At 36.3% G+C, this 19,338-nt stretch overlaps 1 protein-coding gene across 1 annotated transcript in view; it reads left to right on the top strand.

Moving 5' to 3' along the window:
- Nucleotides 1–6,001: 6,001 nt before the first annotated feature.
- The window catches only part of LOC145684147 (apolipoprotein D-like), a 41,268-nt gene continuing 27,931 nt past the window's right edge, over nt 6,002–19,338 (top strand). Inside the window, exon 1 of the mRNA XM_081756096.1 lies at nt 6,002–6,568. Coding sequence (XP_081612222.1) covers nt 6,440–6,568 — 129 coding nt within the window. The 5' untranslated portion in view covers nt 6,002–6,439. The remainder of the gene's footprint in view (nt 6,569–19,338) is intronic.

Consider the following 19,338-nt stretch of genomic DNA (forward strand, 5'->3'; position numbering starts at 1 on the left):
TGTTATATACTAATTTACTTTCTTCCATTAGGTACAGTTGTTCAAGTACTGCGTAATCACATGTTTAGTCATTTTAGTAAACCTTCTCCTCCCTAGTTAAGCAAACGTAAGCAGATGATTTACCCCCGCCCTCATGGTAAGCATTTCTTTTTTTAACCCTTATCCGGGCAACCGGGGCCTCCCAGGCCCAGTAGCTTCATTTTTCTAAAATTTCTCAATAACCATACATATTTCGAAGACATAAAATACTGAATTCTTCTATCTTTCGTCGAAGTTAAAATCATGAACATATCGAGTTGGTAAACTTTTTTTTTTTTTTTTTTTAATTTGAAAATCTTTTCCTGACGTAACCGGGCAACCGGGGCCTAGGAGGCCCCGTATAACTTTAGTGAAATTCCTGTCAAATATTAGATCAAATTGTCACATAATTATATATTGAACACGTGACTATTGTAACCTTTAGTCGGAACAGTATGCGGCAACAGACATTGAATTTTGAGTGTTCTGCACTTAAAATATATACTGGGCCTGACAGGCCCCGGTTGCCTGTTTACCTTACAAAAATGTCTGGACCGTATTTGCTATTCTGCTTGGTCGGCTTACAAAAGCGTGACACGAAGTTTCGCAACTTGACAAAAATATATACCGGTACATTCTAGACTAGTCTGAACAGTAAGTGACAATAGGCATTGATTTTGTGTATTCTGCACTTAAAATATATACTGGGCCTCACAGGCCCCGGTTGCCCGTTTACGTTACAAAAATGTCTTGCCTGGATAAGGGTTAAATCTTTTGTCCCTGTCCCAATGAAACGAATGTTGCGTTTAATTTTAAATTAGTTAAATCGTGAACTTAATTAAATTCACGTTTTATATATTCAAGTTTTTTTTTTCAACATTTGAATTGCCATACTCAGAAGTTGAAGAATATAATTATATATCTAAGCCTCTGAAAAAAAGAAAACTACTTCTTTTCTTCTTCGCTCAAATCCGGGACATTGAAGCGTCCCGAGAAATATTTTCGGTACGCCGGGACACAGATCTCGATTCCGTGATGGTTCCGGATTTTCCGTGACGAATGACAATCCTCGGCTTCTGAACTGTCTGATCTTGGAATTTCAAGGAAAACAACAGCCGCCTGGAGAAATCGAATTACATCACGTAGTTCACATTTGGCGGGCGCTTCGATTGTACTTGGTGTGATTTCACGCTCACTACTCCGCAATGATTAAATACCAGAATCTGTCTTTTGGTATGGAGGATCTGCGATCTCCAATGAACATATTAGACTAATTTGCGTTTTGCCATGTAACGTAGTTCTGGGCTAGTGGCTTAACGAAAGTTGAAAAAGAATGGCCATGGTAGTATTTTTATGTTTGAGAAAATGTTTTCATCGAACTTGTCTAATGTTACGAAGACACTGACTGTTTTATATATCAAGCCGTCTTTGGAGAATTCGAATGCTGGTCGAATGCCAATCTATAGGGAAAATTCTTTCTCGTGGTAATTTTTTGTTACATTTTCGGAAAGGGATAAAGGATATATAGGATTTTGCATATACGGGACATATATAAAATTCACGTCAACAAAATTCTCTATGGACGGATAGTAGAAATAATGAGTCATCAAAAATCAGGAAATCAATGTTGATAGTGAAATTCTAAGTGCCAGTGCCCCGAGCGGGAAAGTCTGCTCGTCTTGCTTGACTGATTGGTAGCAATGGTTTGTCGACCCGCTACACATGTGCGGACTCGCTGTGAACCAGCAGTCCCCGTAACTCAATTTTTGCCCACTGCGGGTCTGCAGCTAGTGTGGTATGAATGATAAGAAGCAATATATTTCCGGCTCGCGCGGGTCCGCAGCCGAATTTCCCGCCACAGGTCCTCAGCAGATTTTTCCCGCTCGTGTACACCAGCAGTAAATTTTAGCATGAAGTCTTTTCTTTGCTGTCAAGAAAGTGCAAGTGGAAAAGTGATTTGTGAAGCGAGTTAACCATTTGCCGTGCTCAAAAACCAAGCACCAAGGAACACAATTTGGTGCTCGAGTATTTGAGAAATGAAAAACAAAACCGTAATGAATGAACGAAAAGAGTAAAATACCAAACGAGAAACAATCAACTTTGAAGGGAAGACATGCTCACAAAATATGTGAAGAACGATGTTTTTCCAGTATCGTTACTCTCAATACAAGCTGATGGTACAAGGTCTTGATATGGGCACTTTATTTCTGACAACAAAATATATTTGTTTTCGATTAAGGAAAATATATATTGATAAACTATTTTACCAAAGCAAAAGATAGAAAAAATTGTGACTAATTCGTTCAGATATTATGAAAAGTGAGTAACATTCAAACGCTTCATTTTTCATATTATATATTTTGTAGTTAATACTAGCAGCGTTCACCCCGCTTCGCTGCGGTCACCCCGCTTCGCTGCGGTCACCCCGGAACGCAATAAACTTTGTTACTTAGATAATTTTTACTTTTTCGCTTTCAAGTGATATGATAAAAACCATAGAAGATTGCAGTAAATCTTAACATTATATCGCCTGTCATTTATGTTAACCCGCCCCGTTTCGCTGCGGTCATCCCGGTGCTGGCATATTGTAAAAGTGTCTGTAAAAATAAGCAAATCAATTAAAAAATTTTAAACAGAAGATTCAAGCTATTTTCCGCTGTATATCGCCTGTCATTTATGTTAACCCGCCGAGTGACACGGTCATGCGGGTTGCATATAAATACGTTTATTTTTACCTATGATGAACTAATAACAAAGGATTTGTACGTTATGGACACCTGAATGGTCAATTATCTCAAGACACTGGTAATTAAAAATTAAAGTGATATGATAAAAACCATCTAGGGTCCAAATCCTAATAACCCCCCAAAAATGAAAGAAATTGGTTCAGCCGTATTAGCGTGATGAGCGGACAAAAAATTGTACGTTCTCTTTTATATATATAGATTGAAAAATATAATAATTCATAACGTGGAAAATTCAAAGGCAAAATGGAACTTTTTGCCTCTCAATATAGAACTTTTATAATATACTTGCATCACTGAATCAAATACAGAGATATGACACCTTATTTTGGTGAGCTAAATATTTTCCATCAAAGAAGAAATTATGTCGTCAAAGCATGAATAAAAGTGCAACATGTTACTCGGTAGTATGTTTTTGGAAACAAACCGTTTTTGGTACTACTATTTGAACATTTATGTGGACTGCTATTTTAAGGGAACCTTAAACAATTTGTGAAACTCAGAATCTGAACTTTCGTGTCAAATTATGTACAAGTTTTCGTGTCATCTTTCATTGTTCTAGTACACTGCATACATCGATTACTTCCCCTTGGAGACCTTTTCAAAGATCGTAGATCAATCCTAACAATTTTAAACTAACTAACAATTTTAAATTCAGCGCTTACCTTTGGTTCGATTCTAGACCATGTAAGTTTGTGCTGGACAAAATGGTGTCCGTGGCTTTTCTTCAGGTTCTTGTTTCTCCCCACATTTTCATTCCATAATTATTTCATAACCGTTCACTTTCATTACATTAATTGGGTGGTGTTATGCGACAACCAGTCAACCCACAAAATTAAAAAAAAAAAAAAAAAAGAGTTAACTCTGCTGGAGGGTTCGAATATATGTAAGGAACATACTACAAAATCCTGGTAACACGTTTACGATCGGTCTGCCATCTATGAAGAGAAAAGTCAACCAACATACGGTAATATCTTATGGGGCCGAGAAACCTATAAGTGCGATTTCCTCAAAACTGACTCGTTTTGGGTTGAATGGTTGTTGCATAACACCGCCCACTTGTCCTTCCGTTTTAGCCTTGGGATGTAAAAATAGTACGGATTTTCATTCGCCTTTCTTTACTTACTATACCTAACGCAATGAGAAATTTTCATTCATTCCTTTTCGGGTACTGCATTCTTCCGATTATCTATATTTCTACTTTTTACTTACTCTTTACTTTTTCCACTTGAAATTACCAATTTTCTAAAATTTTCGGGAGAGGCTGAAGCCCCATAATCTCCCCTTCCCTCTTCGTACGCCGTTGTAATTCAAGTATAGGCAAATACAGTTTCTTTTCCCATTAATTTATGATGGGAACGCTCAAAGCTGTAACTTGTGGGAGAAAGAAAGGCAACTGCCCCTCCATTTAAGCTCTCTGCTGTTCGAGGGAAGCCCACTTAAGGTTGGTTTAATAGGACAAATTCTGCCGAAAGGTGTCACTACAGTCTTCGTATCTCCTTCACGTATTCAACCTATGGCATCTAGTCTACTACATCTTCGGATAGAGACACATCATTTCAAAAACACTTGGTGAGATACTTAAGTTGAAAGATATTGAACTGCAATTTAGAAAAAAAGAACAAAAGAACAGCGATATTTCGTTATACAACAAGCCCTTTGGTTGGACAGAGCTACTAAGACTGTAGTATATTATCTTGATTTGATATGTTTTGACATCTTTTGCCGGTACCGAGCCTGTAAAGAACTACTCCTACAGTTAAAGTAGAACCGAAATCGCTATAGTGGATTCGATGGCCTTTTCTTGGGAACTAAACGCGGTACCATGCACTAAAGACTCACGCCCTAGTTTCTAGGCAAGCGAGATTGACTACAACGCCTTCAAGCTTTTCTTTATTTTATTTATTTATTTATTTATTGAGTTGAAGTTCCACAATTCTGCAGCGAGGCTAAGGGAGACGGTGATGATGAGATGGATGAATAATGCTGAAATGACGAAAGTAGAAGGAAACTGGAGAGCGTCAAGAAAACCCACGCACAGCACAAAGCCCACTTTTGGCTGGAAATGAAATCAAACCAGATGCCTCACACACTATAGATGAGCGTTAAATAATACTGAAATAACGACAGTGGGAGGAAACAGAAGAATCTCTAGAAAACCCACGCACAACACAAAGCCTGTTTGGCTGGAACTGGAAACGAACCAGGGACTCCACACGCCGGAGGTAAGCGTTATTATTATTATTAGTAGTAGTAGTAATAGTAGTAGTAGTAGCAAATGCCGCGATTTCTTACTGGTAGAGCGTGTTCACTTCTGGTACCAGGGTCCCTTTTCGATCGATAGCTGTGTGAACTTGTAATGGACAACATTACATCCGTGGATTTTCTCGGTATTCTTCCGTTTCCTCTCACAATCTTATTTCACATTTTTTCATTCACTTTCATTAATCAACCGTCTTGTTTAGCATAAAGGATTATTATTATTATTATTATTAGAGGGCCCAGTGGCTCAGTGATAGAGCGTTCACCTCTGGTGCATGGGAACCCTGGTTCAATTTCAGCTAGCGCTACGTGAATTTTGTGGTGGACAAATAACGTGTGAATGGGTTTCCTAGAGATTATCTCGTGTGCTCCCATTTTCTTCATTCCGCCATTTCATTTATTTCTCATCATCACCGTCTCCTTATACTTCACGGCATAGTCGTGGGACGTAAAATTAAAAGATTATTATTATTATTAATAATAATAATAATAATAATAATAATAATAATAATAATAATAATAATAATAATAATAATAATAATAATAATAATAATAATAATAATAAAGAAATGGGTAGAAATTCTACTTTCATTCTGACGGCTCTTGTTCTGATCACATCTGTGCTAAGAGTTCCTGAACCAATAAAGGAGTAATGAAATGTTCACAAATGCATACGCATTCCCACACCAGACACACACATGTGTGTATATATATATAATGATTAGAGAAAAGAGACAATTGTATTTATCTGCAGGGACATATCGTACATTGTCGGGGCGGAAAAGGATATTTGATAAGCGACGGACCAGCAAATGAGGAAATTGATGTTGCTACTTGCTACCACTGTCATGGATTGGGGGCGGAGAAACGGATACAAGTTAGAAGGGAACCGAAAAGCACATGCAACTGAGCACAAGAATAGATAAAACTGTACAGTATTTGTAAGTTCAAAGTTCGTATTTAGAGATCACGACAAAAATAAGCTAATTTTTTTTTTTAAAGGGAAAGATAAAGGTTTAGCATTCGCATTGAAGTTGCAAGTGTTCAGCAGAAACAAACACCCGAAAGACTTCTCTTTTTTAAAAATAAACTATGGAAGAGTTTTTTAAATTGATTTTAATGAATCTAGAAGTGGGCAGACTAGTCAGAATATATCCAACAAACTGACTGCGGGCGGGGGAAAGAACAAAATAAACGGACAGCAAAACAATGCGCAGACGCATTTAAAGGACGGGTAGTATGGGAGTTTATAACGTGATTAGAGTAAGGACTCACATGGTTAATGTCACTCGACTATACTTGTCATGTGTGTTTGTTTATTGCAAATGTTAACGTGTGCAATGTAAAATTACTCGCTTGAATTCTTTTAAAATCTTTTTTTTTTACCTCTTCTTGAATCGTTTCGTGAATTGATCATGTTTCGACAAATAGTGGTAGTTGTCATTTTGTTACTAGCTGTTGTAGCAGTGAATAGTGCGAAGAAACGGGATGACAAACGAAAATGTCCTCATGTAAGGCCTATCAGGAATTTTGATTTGCATGGGGTGAGTGCACTTAAAATTATTATTGATTTATTTTTACTTACAATAATATTGGCTAATAATTAGTAACTTAGCTTAGAGATGAATGTTCATGTATTTGATGCATGGATTTCAAGTTCGATTCCGTGTAGGCTAATATAAAGAATGTACGATATTAAATTAGTAATTATGAGACGTTCAGATCAAGAATAGAGTGGCCAGTCATAGGACAATGACTACGAAATTAATAACCTCTGGAATAAAATCGACTCCAAATACCTTAAATATTCTTTTGAATTCGGTATATTTGAATGATGAAGTTTATTTGGTAGGCCTAACTTACTGAGAAGTGGGAGCATGATAGCTCAGTGGCACAGTGCTCACCTCTGATTCGAGTGGTCCCATGTGAATTTGTGGTAGACATCATCGTGTTGGTGAGTTTTCTATGGATTATACCGTTTCCTCCCACATTATAATTCCTCAATTTTTTTCGTAATCGTTCACTTTCATTAATAATCCGTCTCCTAGAAATTTTATTTCATTTCTTTTTCACTGAAAAGTCTAGAAACCTGAACGAGCTAAGGCAGGGGTTTAACATAGTAAATTTAGGGTGCCCAAGGTGCGTGGGTGGACTGTTTTAGGCTACAATAACTTAGAATAAATGAACGGAAAAATCATTAATTTAAAGTCCCACGAATATGTTTTGAGCTAAATGAGACAGATGCGTAATGACTGAATAATTATGGAGGAATTTGTGGAATTATAATGTGAGAGGATAGTAAAGAACTCCCAAGAAAAGCTGCTGTCACAATGTTGTCTTTCACAAGATCACTTGCCCTGGGTTTGACCTCTCCCACCAGAGGTGAGTCCTTTACCACCAAACTACTGTTACCTTCCGCCATAAATGGATGTAAGTTGTCTGGACGAGTGTACACAGTTTTCAGTAGTTCTGTTATGAAAAATTCCCTGAAAATGACGCATATGTTATATACGTTATTTCTAAAGAACTTAGTGGTTTGTTGATTGCATAAATAATTTCCTTAGATACAAGGGTAAAAGTGGATCTAAAAAGGTAGGGGGACGGTAGGTAGCGGCATGACGTGGCGCCGTCCCCCGTGCCTATCTATGTCGATTGTACTGGGGGTACGCCGTAAATATTTTTTGGAGGTGGGGGACGGCGTCCTCCCCCATTCCCCGGCACTTTTACCCATGGGCGGAGTTATGGGGGCCCCCAACTTTTTGACAAAAAAAAATGCCACCTTTAAAATGGCCACCAACCTCCGAGACCAACCAAAAGGACTGCCCTCCCACTCCCCCCCCCCCAGCAAACAATTCCTAACTCCATCTATGCCTTTACCTCTGCTTAGATATTAGTTTTTGCTTGTGAAGTATTAAACTTCATCCTAAATATTCCTATTCTTTAACTACTTTCATGAGATAGTTGGGAAACAACCTGAATTAAGAGGTAGTAAATTTCGGTCTAGAAGTCGATGTGCTGTTAACATATACAACTGGAAATCATGTAGGCTATCATAGCAATGGAGTTTGTGGTAATTTCAAAACGAAGAAAATAGTTTATGTGTATATTTCCGTAACCCTATCTAAGCAAACAGACATCAAACGATGCATTCATTACTGAAAATTTGAGAAAATATAATTGTATAATCAAAATTAATTAGGATGAACTTTCGTTGATGACTGTACTTACAGTTAGTAGATACAGACACCTTTTAAAAAAGGTGCAGCTTACCTGATTAGTATGGTTTTGGATCGCCTTTCGCCCTCAGAACAGTTCTGATGCAACGTGGAATACAGTCATAGAGGCCATGAATGGTAGCAATGAAATATTACGCGTGGAGTGCATCAGTCAGTTCCGTGAGAAAGGATGAAAGCGAAACTCTGCGTCAAACTCATGACTCCAAAACGGACCATAAATGTTCAATTATGTTCAGGTGTGAGAAATGCGCTGGGGAGGAGAGGCTGAACTTCATTCTGATGCTCATCAACCACGCCGCATCAGTTTCAGTTGTGTAAATGGACACGTTATCAGGCTGTAATATGGAATCATTCCCCAGAAACAAATGGGCCATAGAATGCACATTATGCCCTCAAATAGTAATATAGTCAAGGACAGTGACGCAACCAAGAACTCACTGAAAACCAGGATATAGCGGCCCAAGGCATCACAGAACCACCACCACGTTGCGTGGTTGGGTGGAGACCCTGCGAATCATAAGTTTCTTTGAGCAGCCGCCATACATTAACTTCTTATATGTTCGCTGCACCACTGATGTCATGCTAAAGCGTTATGGTCAAATTATCAGCGGTTACGCCCATGCAACCCGAGCCCGTACGTCCATGTTATGTAACTCACTTATCTGCTTTCGATTTCCAGCCATTTAGAAAATCGGCATTTATTTTCGCGTTTCTAAATGGCTGCAAACGGAAAAATGCTATGTGACTCGTGATAACGGTATCTCATTGTAAAATAATATTGTCTAGGGCGCTCTTGTTCCACATTTTGATTATCTTTTATCTATTTGAAGATATCACGTAATTACTGTAAAATTAGCGGTATTTTAATTTCGAATTGATTATTCCTCTTAAGTTCTTCCGTCATTTGCACTGCAGTAGCACGATGGTTCACAGTGACAATCCTATTTACTGCTTGGCAGGACCTGCCACTGAAGATTTTCTTCCGTCTACTGTTCCTGTTCGCCCATGTGGCTTTGCCGTGAGTTCTGTAGGCTGTCATCACTTTGTTCAGTGTCCCTTGCTACACATTCAATACACATACCACTTCCGTCACGCTCGCAACACACAACCAAGTGTCATGTATTTGTCATCTTCGGAAATTAGATATTCGTCCATTTTACGCTATCACCGTCTGCTTTTACTTCATACTGCTGTTCCATTGCTACTCATGTAGTACAAAATTTTCTCTAGTACACCACTAGCAACGAGATGGTGCTGCGTTCGCCGCTTGACCGTTCTGAACTCAAATATCTGACGTGTTTCTAACTTTTGATGTTTTCATTAAATTGATAAGTATCTATATTTATGAAGCGCAGGAGACGATTGAACCCTTGACTCCCTTAGTGATGCTCCTGCCTAGAAGACTTTCTCAGTGTGTTAGTCCTAGCACCAAACCGATCCACCATTGTTTCTTGGTATTGAACAGCAATGATATATATATATATTACTGACGTACTACATATCATACCTGCCGTTTTTTTATTATTACTCCCTTATCTTTCTTTATTTTTGCTTTATGATCCACATATTTAAAAGATAAGACTAGTTCAGCGTTTCTCAACCTTTTTTTTCCTTTGGGAGCACACCAAAATACCTTTTCAAATTTTCGCAACACCCCTACATGTGATTTTTCCCTTAGATGCAAAAAAGCAAACACACACACACACACACACACACACAAAAAATACATTCATTTTCAACGAACTTAAAAAGTTCGTTCCTGAATTCTCTCTGTCTGTGTGTCTGTCTGTCTGTTATTTGTGATTTTTTCAATTTTGAATCCTGCATTCGATAGAGCATCACAAACTATCTGAGAAAGTGGTGGAATTTTTCGCATCACTCGTATCGTTCCCGAGATATTGGACAAAAAATGGCCGATTTCCCGAGATTTATCATAAGTTATAGAGAGATGATATTAGTGTTGATCAAAACCTCACAGGATAGTAAATATTTTGGTACCAAATAGTAACCGGTGGCAAGCCCAACTGGCAACTGATTTGGCCAGTGGCTATCAATTATTATAGGTCCCAAAATGTTTACTATTCCCCTTAGATATTTATTAACACCAATATCATCTCTATGATTTACCGTTCCCGTGATATTGGCCAAAAATAGTTCCGATTTCGGAAGACTTAAGAAGCCATATCTCGGGAACTGTACGGTATAGAGAGATGATATTGGTGTTGATCTATACCTAAGAGGATGGTGAACATTTTGATATCAAATAGTAACCGGTGGCCACCGCCCCCAGATATTAACCCTAGAAAGGCCATCCTCGCATGAGCTACGTGAAGGACCATGGGGGGGGGGGTCAAATTTGCCCGCGCTGGTTTTAAGTAGTTTATGGAGTATATTTGCTCAATTTGAGTTAACGAGTTGAACTAAATTAAAAAAAAAAAAAAAGTAACTTTTCCAAGAATTGTGCCTGTTATTTGTAAAAGACGGGCTCAGTACAGTGCGTAAAATTCCTTGTATGTTATACCAAATTTCTTATAATACTATGCAGAAAACCACTATTATAACTAACACTCTACAAGTTCTATGAAAGCCTAAGTGTTTTTATAACAGAGAAAAGTAACATTTTTAAAAAGTAATACATGTTTTAGATATAAAAAAAACAAATGAAAGGGATTTTGGGAAAAAATGAGTAGCGCCTATGACCAAGGGAGAATCAAATCCGCCCGCACAACATTTTTTTTTTTTTTTTTACCAAAACACAATGCAGTATATTCCAGTTGAAAAAAAAGCGAAAATGAACCTTGCATCAAAAGGAACAATAACAAAAAAACAGAGAATCCTGAATACATATTAATCCATATAAACGAAATAAAACAGAACTCGCGGGCAAAATTGACCCCTCTTAGTCTTTCTAGGGTTAGCGAAAAAAAGTTCGAATTTCGGAAGAGCCATATTTCGGAATTTAAGGAGTCATATCTCGGGAACTGTAAGTCATAGAGAGATAATATTTTGCGATTTTTTATGCGAGAAACAAAACAAGGTGAGGATAAAAAGATTTACATGTAGGAACAATCACAGTTATCCTTCCCGCTCCATCTCTCTATTCTTTTTAAGTTCGTTCTGGCAGTGCTCTTGGAGCATTCTCAACTGGTTTTATTATGGAATAACTATGAGATACAAATCTTACAAACAAATTACGTAAGACTCTTGAATAGAAATATATTAACATAAAAGAAACTTATGACTCTTAAGCAGGAATATGAGAAAAAAATATTATCACCAGAAAATAGGAAGACATCAAATTTAAAACTAACGAGATATTTGTCCCTGAGGATTTTTGCAAAGTATACATATCTATGCGTAGACGAACTCTTGACATACACTTTCATGCCCAATGTTTCTTTCCAAAGAAAAATGAACACTTGAGCTGAGCCGATGACTCACTTGAGCCGAACCGAACCGAGCCGATGGCTCACCTGAGCCGAGCCGAACTGAACCGATGGCTCATCGCAACCGAGCCGGCTCGAGCCGATGTCTCACTTGAGCCGAGCCGAACCGAGCCTCTGACTCACCTGAGCAGAGCCGAACCGAGCCTGTGACTCACCTGAGCAGAGCCAAACTGAGCCGATGGCTCACCTGAGCCGAGCCGATGGCTTAGTTGGACCGAGCCGAGCCGGTTGACATCATTATTCCGCGAGATTTTAGACGGCTAAGTTTTATCCCGCGAGGCTCTGGCCAGGATAGATTTCGTCCGGCAAGATTTTGATTATGCGAGACTTTGGTCCGCGAGGTTTTCGCCATTCGAGATTATAGGTCTCGAGATTTTAGTTGCAATGTTTCACCCGCAAATCATCAACAGATCAAATATTAACTATGTTGTGATGAATGGTCAACTACCAAATAAAAGTATGCACAAATGTAGATATATGGACAAATATAGCTTTCTGTGGATATATTTTTATTGATTCCGTGCGATTTATGATCATTTCAATTTACGACAACGCCATTACTGTTTATCGGCCAGATTTGATTAAGAGTTTTATAAGATTCCTAAACCGAAAATAAAAATTCCAGTTTGCGACCAACCGGTAATTGGTTCTTTAAATGAATCAGGAGAGTTGATGTTATGAACTACGTAGGGGAAACAAGGATAATCGTCTCTTTGTTCAAAAGTGACATAATTGTAAATTCCTAAGATGTAATGTAACGTTGGTCAGGAAACTGAGTCAAAATACTATATAATGGACACACACATTATGTATATATAATTCTGTATTGGTTTCAGTGAAAAATAACTGAAAAAATATTTCAGTTGCTTATCTTTGGAATACCAATATCGGGTCCAAATGATCTAGACCCTCAGAAATATTGTAATATTTGTTTTTATTTTCTATATTACTGTTAGGCACGCCTAAAATTCCATGATTTGTTTTTTCAACTTCCCAAATATTTCTTTTAGAGTTATAAGTTTTAATTTTGAAAGTTACATTCCTTATTTTGGAAAGCAAAATATTGATGATAATGCTTTTAGTTTTGCGTTCTCTCTGTCGTGTCTTTTTTCCACCACGCAAGAATCAAGATTTAGGATCAAATACGGTTGAAAAATGAAAATAAGTAAAGTACAAGACTTGCTATAAAATACAAGTAAAAAGATGTGTAGATAGATAAAATTTTCTCATTTTTGACAGCAGTTAGTGTTGCCTTCCGCAACCCTTTCTTCTTCCGAACCATATGATCAGCTTGTCAACTAACATTACTTCAAAAAATATGCATTCTGAACATTATTAGGTGAACGACCTTTTTTCATTTCGTAACTTGTTTTCTTCCCCTACCAACTTTTTGAAGATCAATGAGGAACAATGGTGCGAATGGATCAGGAGAGATTGTATCTGCACCTCCACGAGCAGGAAAAGAAACCCTGCTGATTCTCCAATACCTGAATTTGTGTATATAGTATTTACAGCGCTGTCACATTTCTTTGTAAAAAGTAATATTAATGAACTATAGGAACTAGATTAAAAATTTTAAAAAATGAACACGTAGTATTGGGGTAGGTTAACATCTGGAGAAATTTTGAATTGCATAAGACAAACAGTTTTCATAATACTTTGGAAAGAAGTTCAACATGTTATTACATAGGGATTGATGATCAAGGGCGCCGAGGAGGCCCCCAAGGTCATGGGGCCCCCAAGTATTTTTATGAACATATATTTTTATATGTATTTTTACATGTATTTTTTATTGTTATATGTATTGTTACATGTATTTTTTATGAATGCCCCCCCCCCCCAAAGTTACAGGAAAATCGGCGCCCATGCTGAAAACATTAGACACGGCCTTAAAAGCAAACTTGGAAGACAATCGTGAAATCAAGTCGATTGGCGATAAATTTTTAATTTCTTCTAAAGATAATTTCTTTGGGGAAGATCTTCTTAGAAGACATTAAAAATTTTGGGACACACCTGATATGTATTCGCGACACAGCAGTTGAGAAACGCTGACCTAGTTCATTGTGCCTCGGGAAATATCTGAAGCACAACTGAGTCTTGGGCAAAACATTATAGTAGTTACAGTATACTGTATACTTTTGAAAGTTTACTTGTCAAATAAATAGTTCAGTGGATTGAGATGTTTGCTAACAGTTCACGAATGCTGAAACTGATAAAACTAAACCTTAAAATTCAAAATATTGTTTCTTATAAGATCTGCAAAAGGAGGTGGAGATAGAGGGTTGCGTTTGGTATCATTGGATAGCTTCTTGAAAATGATTTAACACGCGTTTTTGTTTGTTTTGTTGATTGTATATTTCGCGAGATATTGGACCGTTCCTGGACTTTTTCTGCACTCTGTATATTCAAGTCTGAAGTCTAGTCACAGAGCACAGAGCAAGTCTGAAGCTACGACTATGTAACACATACTACATCTTTGTGAAACTCAGTAGTGACAAAAATTAAGCCTCAGTTATCCTGATTAGAATTCATTTCATTGTGCGTTGTTTGATAAAACGCAAATGTTGGAATGGGTCAAAAGATAACCATAGCGTCGTAAACTTATCAACGCATTGCGTCATCCTCCAGCAATGTCATTTCTTTGAGTATATAACCTAGCGAACTGTTTCATAAATATAAGTAAATGACTTTCTCTTTAGCGTTTCTTTTAATTAATTAGCAAGTTTTTTTTTCTATTAAAGAGACATTCGCATTTATTCCTATCAATTATAATTTAATTATTGAAATGCCTTTATATCTTAGGGAAGAATATTGAAAGAAATTTTAATGTTTTGTGTACAAAAATGTGCTGTACTCAAACGTAGCAAGCGCTAAAAAATTCCTAACCTTTCATGACCTTAACAAAAACATTTATAGTCGTGGCTATAACCTTGAACTGCATTTATATTTGAAGCTCTAGAAAATATTTTACTCTTAAGTGGTTAGTGAACATAGTAACGTGCATATTCTAGTAGTAGTTTGTAATGTTGTGCACAAGACGAGAAATATATCTTTAAATTCAAGACGAAACGAAAAGTTTATCTTTAAATTCAAAACGAGACGAGAAATATATCTTTAAATTCAAGACGAAACGAAAAGTTTATCTTTAAATTCAAAACGAGACGAGAAATATATCTTTAAATTCAAGACGAAACGAAAAGTTTATCTTTAAATTCAAAACGAGACGAGAAATATATCTTTAAATTCAAGACTAACGAAAAGTTTATCTTTAAATTCAAAACGAGACGAGAAATATATCTTTAAATTCAAGACGAAACGAAAAGTTTATCTTTAAATTCAAAACGAGACGAGAAATATATCTTTAAATTCAAGACGAAACGAAAAGTTTATCTTTAAATTCAAAACGAGACGAGAAATATATCTTTAAATTCAAGACGAAACGAAAAGTTTATCTTTAAATTCAAAACGAGACGAGAAATATATCTTTAAATTCAAGACGAAACGAAAAGTTTATCTTTAAATTCAAAACGAGACGAGAAATATATCTTTAAATTCAAGACGAAACGAAAAGTTTATCTTTAAATTCAAAACGAGACGAGAAATATATCTTTAAATTCAAGACGAAACGAAAAGTTTATCTTTAAATTCAAAACGAGACGAGAAATATATCTTTAAATTCAAGACGAAACGAAAAGTTTATCTTTAAATTCAAAACGAGACGAGAAATATATCTTTAAATTCAAGATGAAACGAGTAGTATATCTTTAAATTGAAGACGAGACAAGAAGTATATAGTATAGACGGTGTAGTCTACTTTACGAATACACAATTCGGATTACGGATACACAATTCTTTTTCACAGCTGGTACATTAAAGTGTGCCCACTGACTACAGACTATATACATTGAACTCACCCTACTCCTAGGGTTACCAACTGGCCGGTTTTTCACCGGCCTGGCTGGAAATATTGCTGTTATTTTGATTAAAGCCGGTGACCGGTGCAAACTTCTTACCAGCCCATTTATGACCGTTTTTTTTCAGACTTGTATCTAGTTTGAAGTAAAGACTGAAAAAGTAACTTTCATTCTGTAAATCCAAAACTGCCACCTTTCACATCTATCAATGATTAATATATTTTGTTCATCTTCTTACATAATTTTAGAGATGACAGGGACTGTATCACGGAAAATTTGAAATTTACTTGTAAGAAATTTTACACATTTATTGAGAGTAAAAAAGGACTTCTTAAAACAATTTCCTGTAGTTGAAGTATAAGTTTAAAGAATAAATTTCATTTTCCAAATTCAAAATTGTCACGTAAAGATTAATTTGTTATTTTTTTTGATAATTTTAAAGAGGTGGTGATAAATACAATAAAATGATCAATGCCGATTTCAGTTTCTTATTTATAGTAGGGATGGCCAATTCCGGAAAGTGAAATTTACGGAATCTGAATTCCGGAAAATTTTGGCCATCCCTAATTTATAGCACATTGTATCTATTAAGCTTATTAGTGAATGTACTAAGGATATGCAAAATACAGGTGCTAATGCACTTTTGTTCACGATAGTATTTTCCTTTCCATGAAGGGGAAGGGGGGTTCGAACAGAGATAGTTCACACTTAGACCTATATCTTAGGGAATATTGAGGGGGCGCCGGTTTTTCTATTTTCCATAGTTGGCAACCCTACCTACTCCAGGTAGACATGAATCTCAATCCCTGAAATCGGTTATTATGAAAACCGTTACGCTTTCCTAGAAGGATAATTATGGGAGTAATAATTTCGCTAATTCCCATATTGCCACCTGCACCATGTTTTTGACGAACCTTTCTAAATTGACCCTCGAAACGTTATTGTGTATTAAATTGTACCGTAATCTTCTACTCATTCTACATTTCATCTTCTACATCATTCCGCATAATATTATGATCTGTCTTCCTTGCTTCACAACATAAAGAAAAATAAACCAATGTCTCGCCTTGCAAAAGTTTCGGTAAAACTGAAAACAATACCTATGAACTCTTGTCCATGTTTATTAACAGATTACAGCAGGTCCTCTAGCGTAAAATGAGGGATTGTTTGGTGTTGGTTTTGAATAGCAATTCTGCTAGAGTTTATTTGTGGCAAGTTCTAGCGATTCCTGTATTACAACCATATCCTGTATTAGTACTTTCTCCTCTATTGTTGTAACCACAATTTTGAAATAGATTTTTCGAACACCCTCGTGTCTAAGTGGTTTGCCTAAACGCCTTTGGCATGACAGACCCTGGTTCGATTCCCAGCAGGAGTTCATGTAGTTCGGATCCCACGTTAAGCTGTAGGTCCATGTCTCATATAGTCTCACTGCTAAAAGGGACGCTAAAATGAAATAAAGTGAAATGAAATAAAATCAAAGGAAATCAAATCAAATTAATTCAAATGACATAAAATAAAATGAAATCAAATCAAATGAAATCAGATGACATGACATGAAATGAAATCAAATCAAATGACATAAAATCAAAGGAAATCAAACCAAATTAATTCAAATGACATAAAATGAAATGAAATCAAATCAAATGAAATCAGATGACATGACATGAAATGAAATCAAATCAAATGACATAAAATCAAAGGAAATCAAACCAAATTAATTCAAATGACATAAAATGAAATGAAATGAAATCAAATGAAATCAGATGACATGACATGAAATGAAATCAAATCAAATGACATAAAGTCAAAGGAAATCAAATCAAATTAATTCAAATGACATAAAATGAAATGAAATGAAATCAAATCAAATCAAATGACATAAAATGAAATGAAATTAAATCAAATGACATGACATGAAATGAAATTAAATAGAATAAAATCAAATGACATAAAATAAAATAAAATCGAATTAAATCAAATCAAAATAGTTTTTAAGGAGTTAAACTTTTGGAAAATTATTTTAAATATTTAACCTGCCTGCTCATGTGTCAGTCCGTCCGTCGGGGAGGCAAAAAAAAAAAAAAAAAAAAAGAACTACTTGGTAGATCAATATCAATTTTGGGCAAAATATAGAGGGTCAAAATTTACGAATTGGGTTTGTTGATGGAGGCGGTATTCAAAATGGAAGTTATTGAAATTAAACATTTTCGGTTTTAACGTTGATCAGTGTAGAGGAAAAACTCATAGATAGAGAGAAGCTATTTCCTGCAATCAATTAAGCGTTTCAAGAATATATTTCCTCTCCAACCTTAGCTCTCTATTAAATACCGGAAGTGATAGAAATGCACTACAACTTCTGGTTTCAATATTGATCTACATAAAGCAAAATCGATAATAGGTAGCGAGAAGCTGTTTCTTCGGAATCGATTTAGATTTTTAGAATAGATACCATCTTCTGTTTTAACTCTCTATTTAAATCGTAAGTAGCAGAAACTAACCACTTCCGGTTTTAAAGCTTTTTGCTATAAAAGTAAAACCTCCAGTAATCAGAGATGGAGTGGTTCGTGGGTCAAGTGGATGAAGATTTGTGAGTGGGTCGTGAGTCAACAGGACGTGACCCACTGCAACCCACCGTGACCCACCGACTCACTCTGGCATGGGCGGCGATTAGGGGGGGCAGTTGCCCCCCCACTTTTCTGAAATGGCCTATTAATGTATCTAGTTTCAACCAGGGAAATTTGTATATTAACATTGATATACAAATATTCAGATCATGTCTTGCCCCCCCACTTTTAACGTCGAATCGCCGCCACTGCACTCTGGTTACTGCATTGTCGACAGCATGTTTTGAACACTGGTGAATTTGTTTACGTTTTGCTTTCAAGGCCTCTATTTTCTTCTTTTTTTCACTTGTTTCTATTTACTTAGCTAAGATGAGTGTATTTAACAGAAGAACGGTGGTCAGTGAAAGAACTTCAGGCACTTTTCGATATTGATATTTGTAATTGTAATAATAGCAATAGAACTTACTACTTGGCTTTCAAGACTTAGCCTATGAGTCTTCAGAAGAGCTAGCTACTGGAAAAAAAATATTTTTGAATCATATCTAATGTGTGAACTATTATATTAAAAAATGAATGTAACTATGTGTGTATGATCACGGCCAAATGTCAAAGCCAAATGAAATTACTTTTGGTATATAGTTAGGCCCCGATTCCAACTGGGATGTTATCATATCGCTTTCATTATAATAGTTATCCTAAGGGCGGAGTGGAGGTTCGATTTTTTAAAAGAAGAATTTAGTATCTCATGAGTGAGTCATGGTGGGTCGTGGGTCACAGTGAGTCACAGTGGATAGTGGGTCAGTGGGTCATGGGTAAAGTTTTCATTTACCCACACCATCTCTGGATAACAGAAGTATTTTAATACAACCAATTACGCGTCCCAAAAATATATATTCCATCTCCAATCTAATCTCTTTCTACTAGAACCTAAAGTGGTACAAATCTACTATCGCTTCTAGTATTAGTACTAAACATCTTCGCGTGGTGCACACGTGTCGCTACCATTTGTTTTTAAATTTATTTATTTCAAGTTGTGGTGGTATTTCGATGACATTATCCCAAAAGTAATATGTATATTTCGAAAAATACCATGTGGGTCAGATTAGGAGGCAGCAGAAAATAATACTACCTTTCCTGTATTTCTTATAGTA

The sequence above is a fragment of the Thermobia domestica genome, chromosome 4 (genome assembly GCF_964235325.1).
Source record: "Thermobia domestica chromosome 4, izTheDome1.hap1.1, whole genome shotgun sequence".
In the NCBI taxonomy this organism is placed as follows: Eukaryota; Metazoa; Arthropoda; class Insecta; order Zygentoma; family Lepismatidae; genus Thermobia; species Thermobia domestica.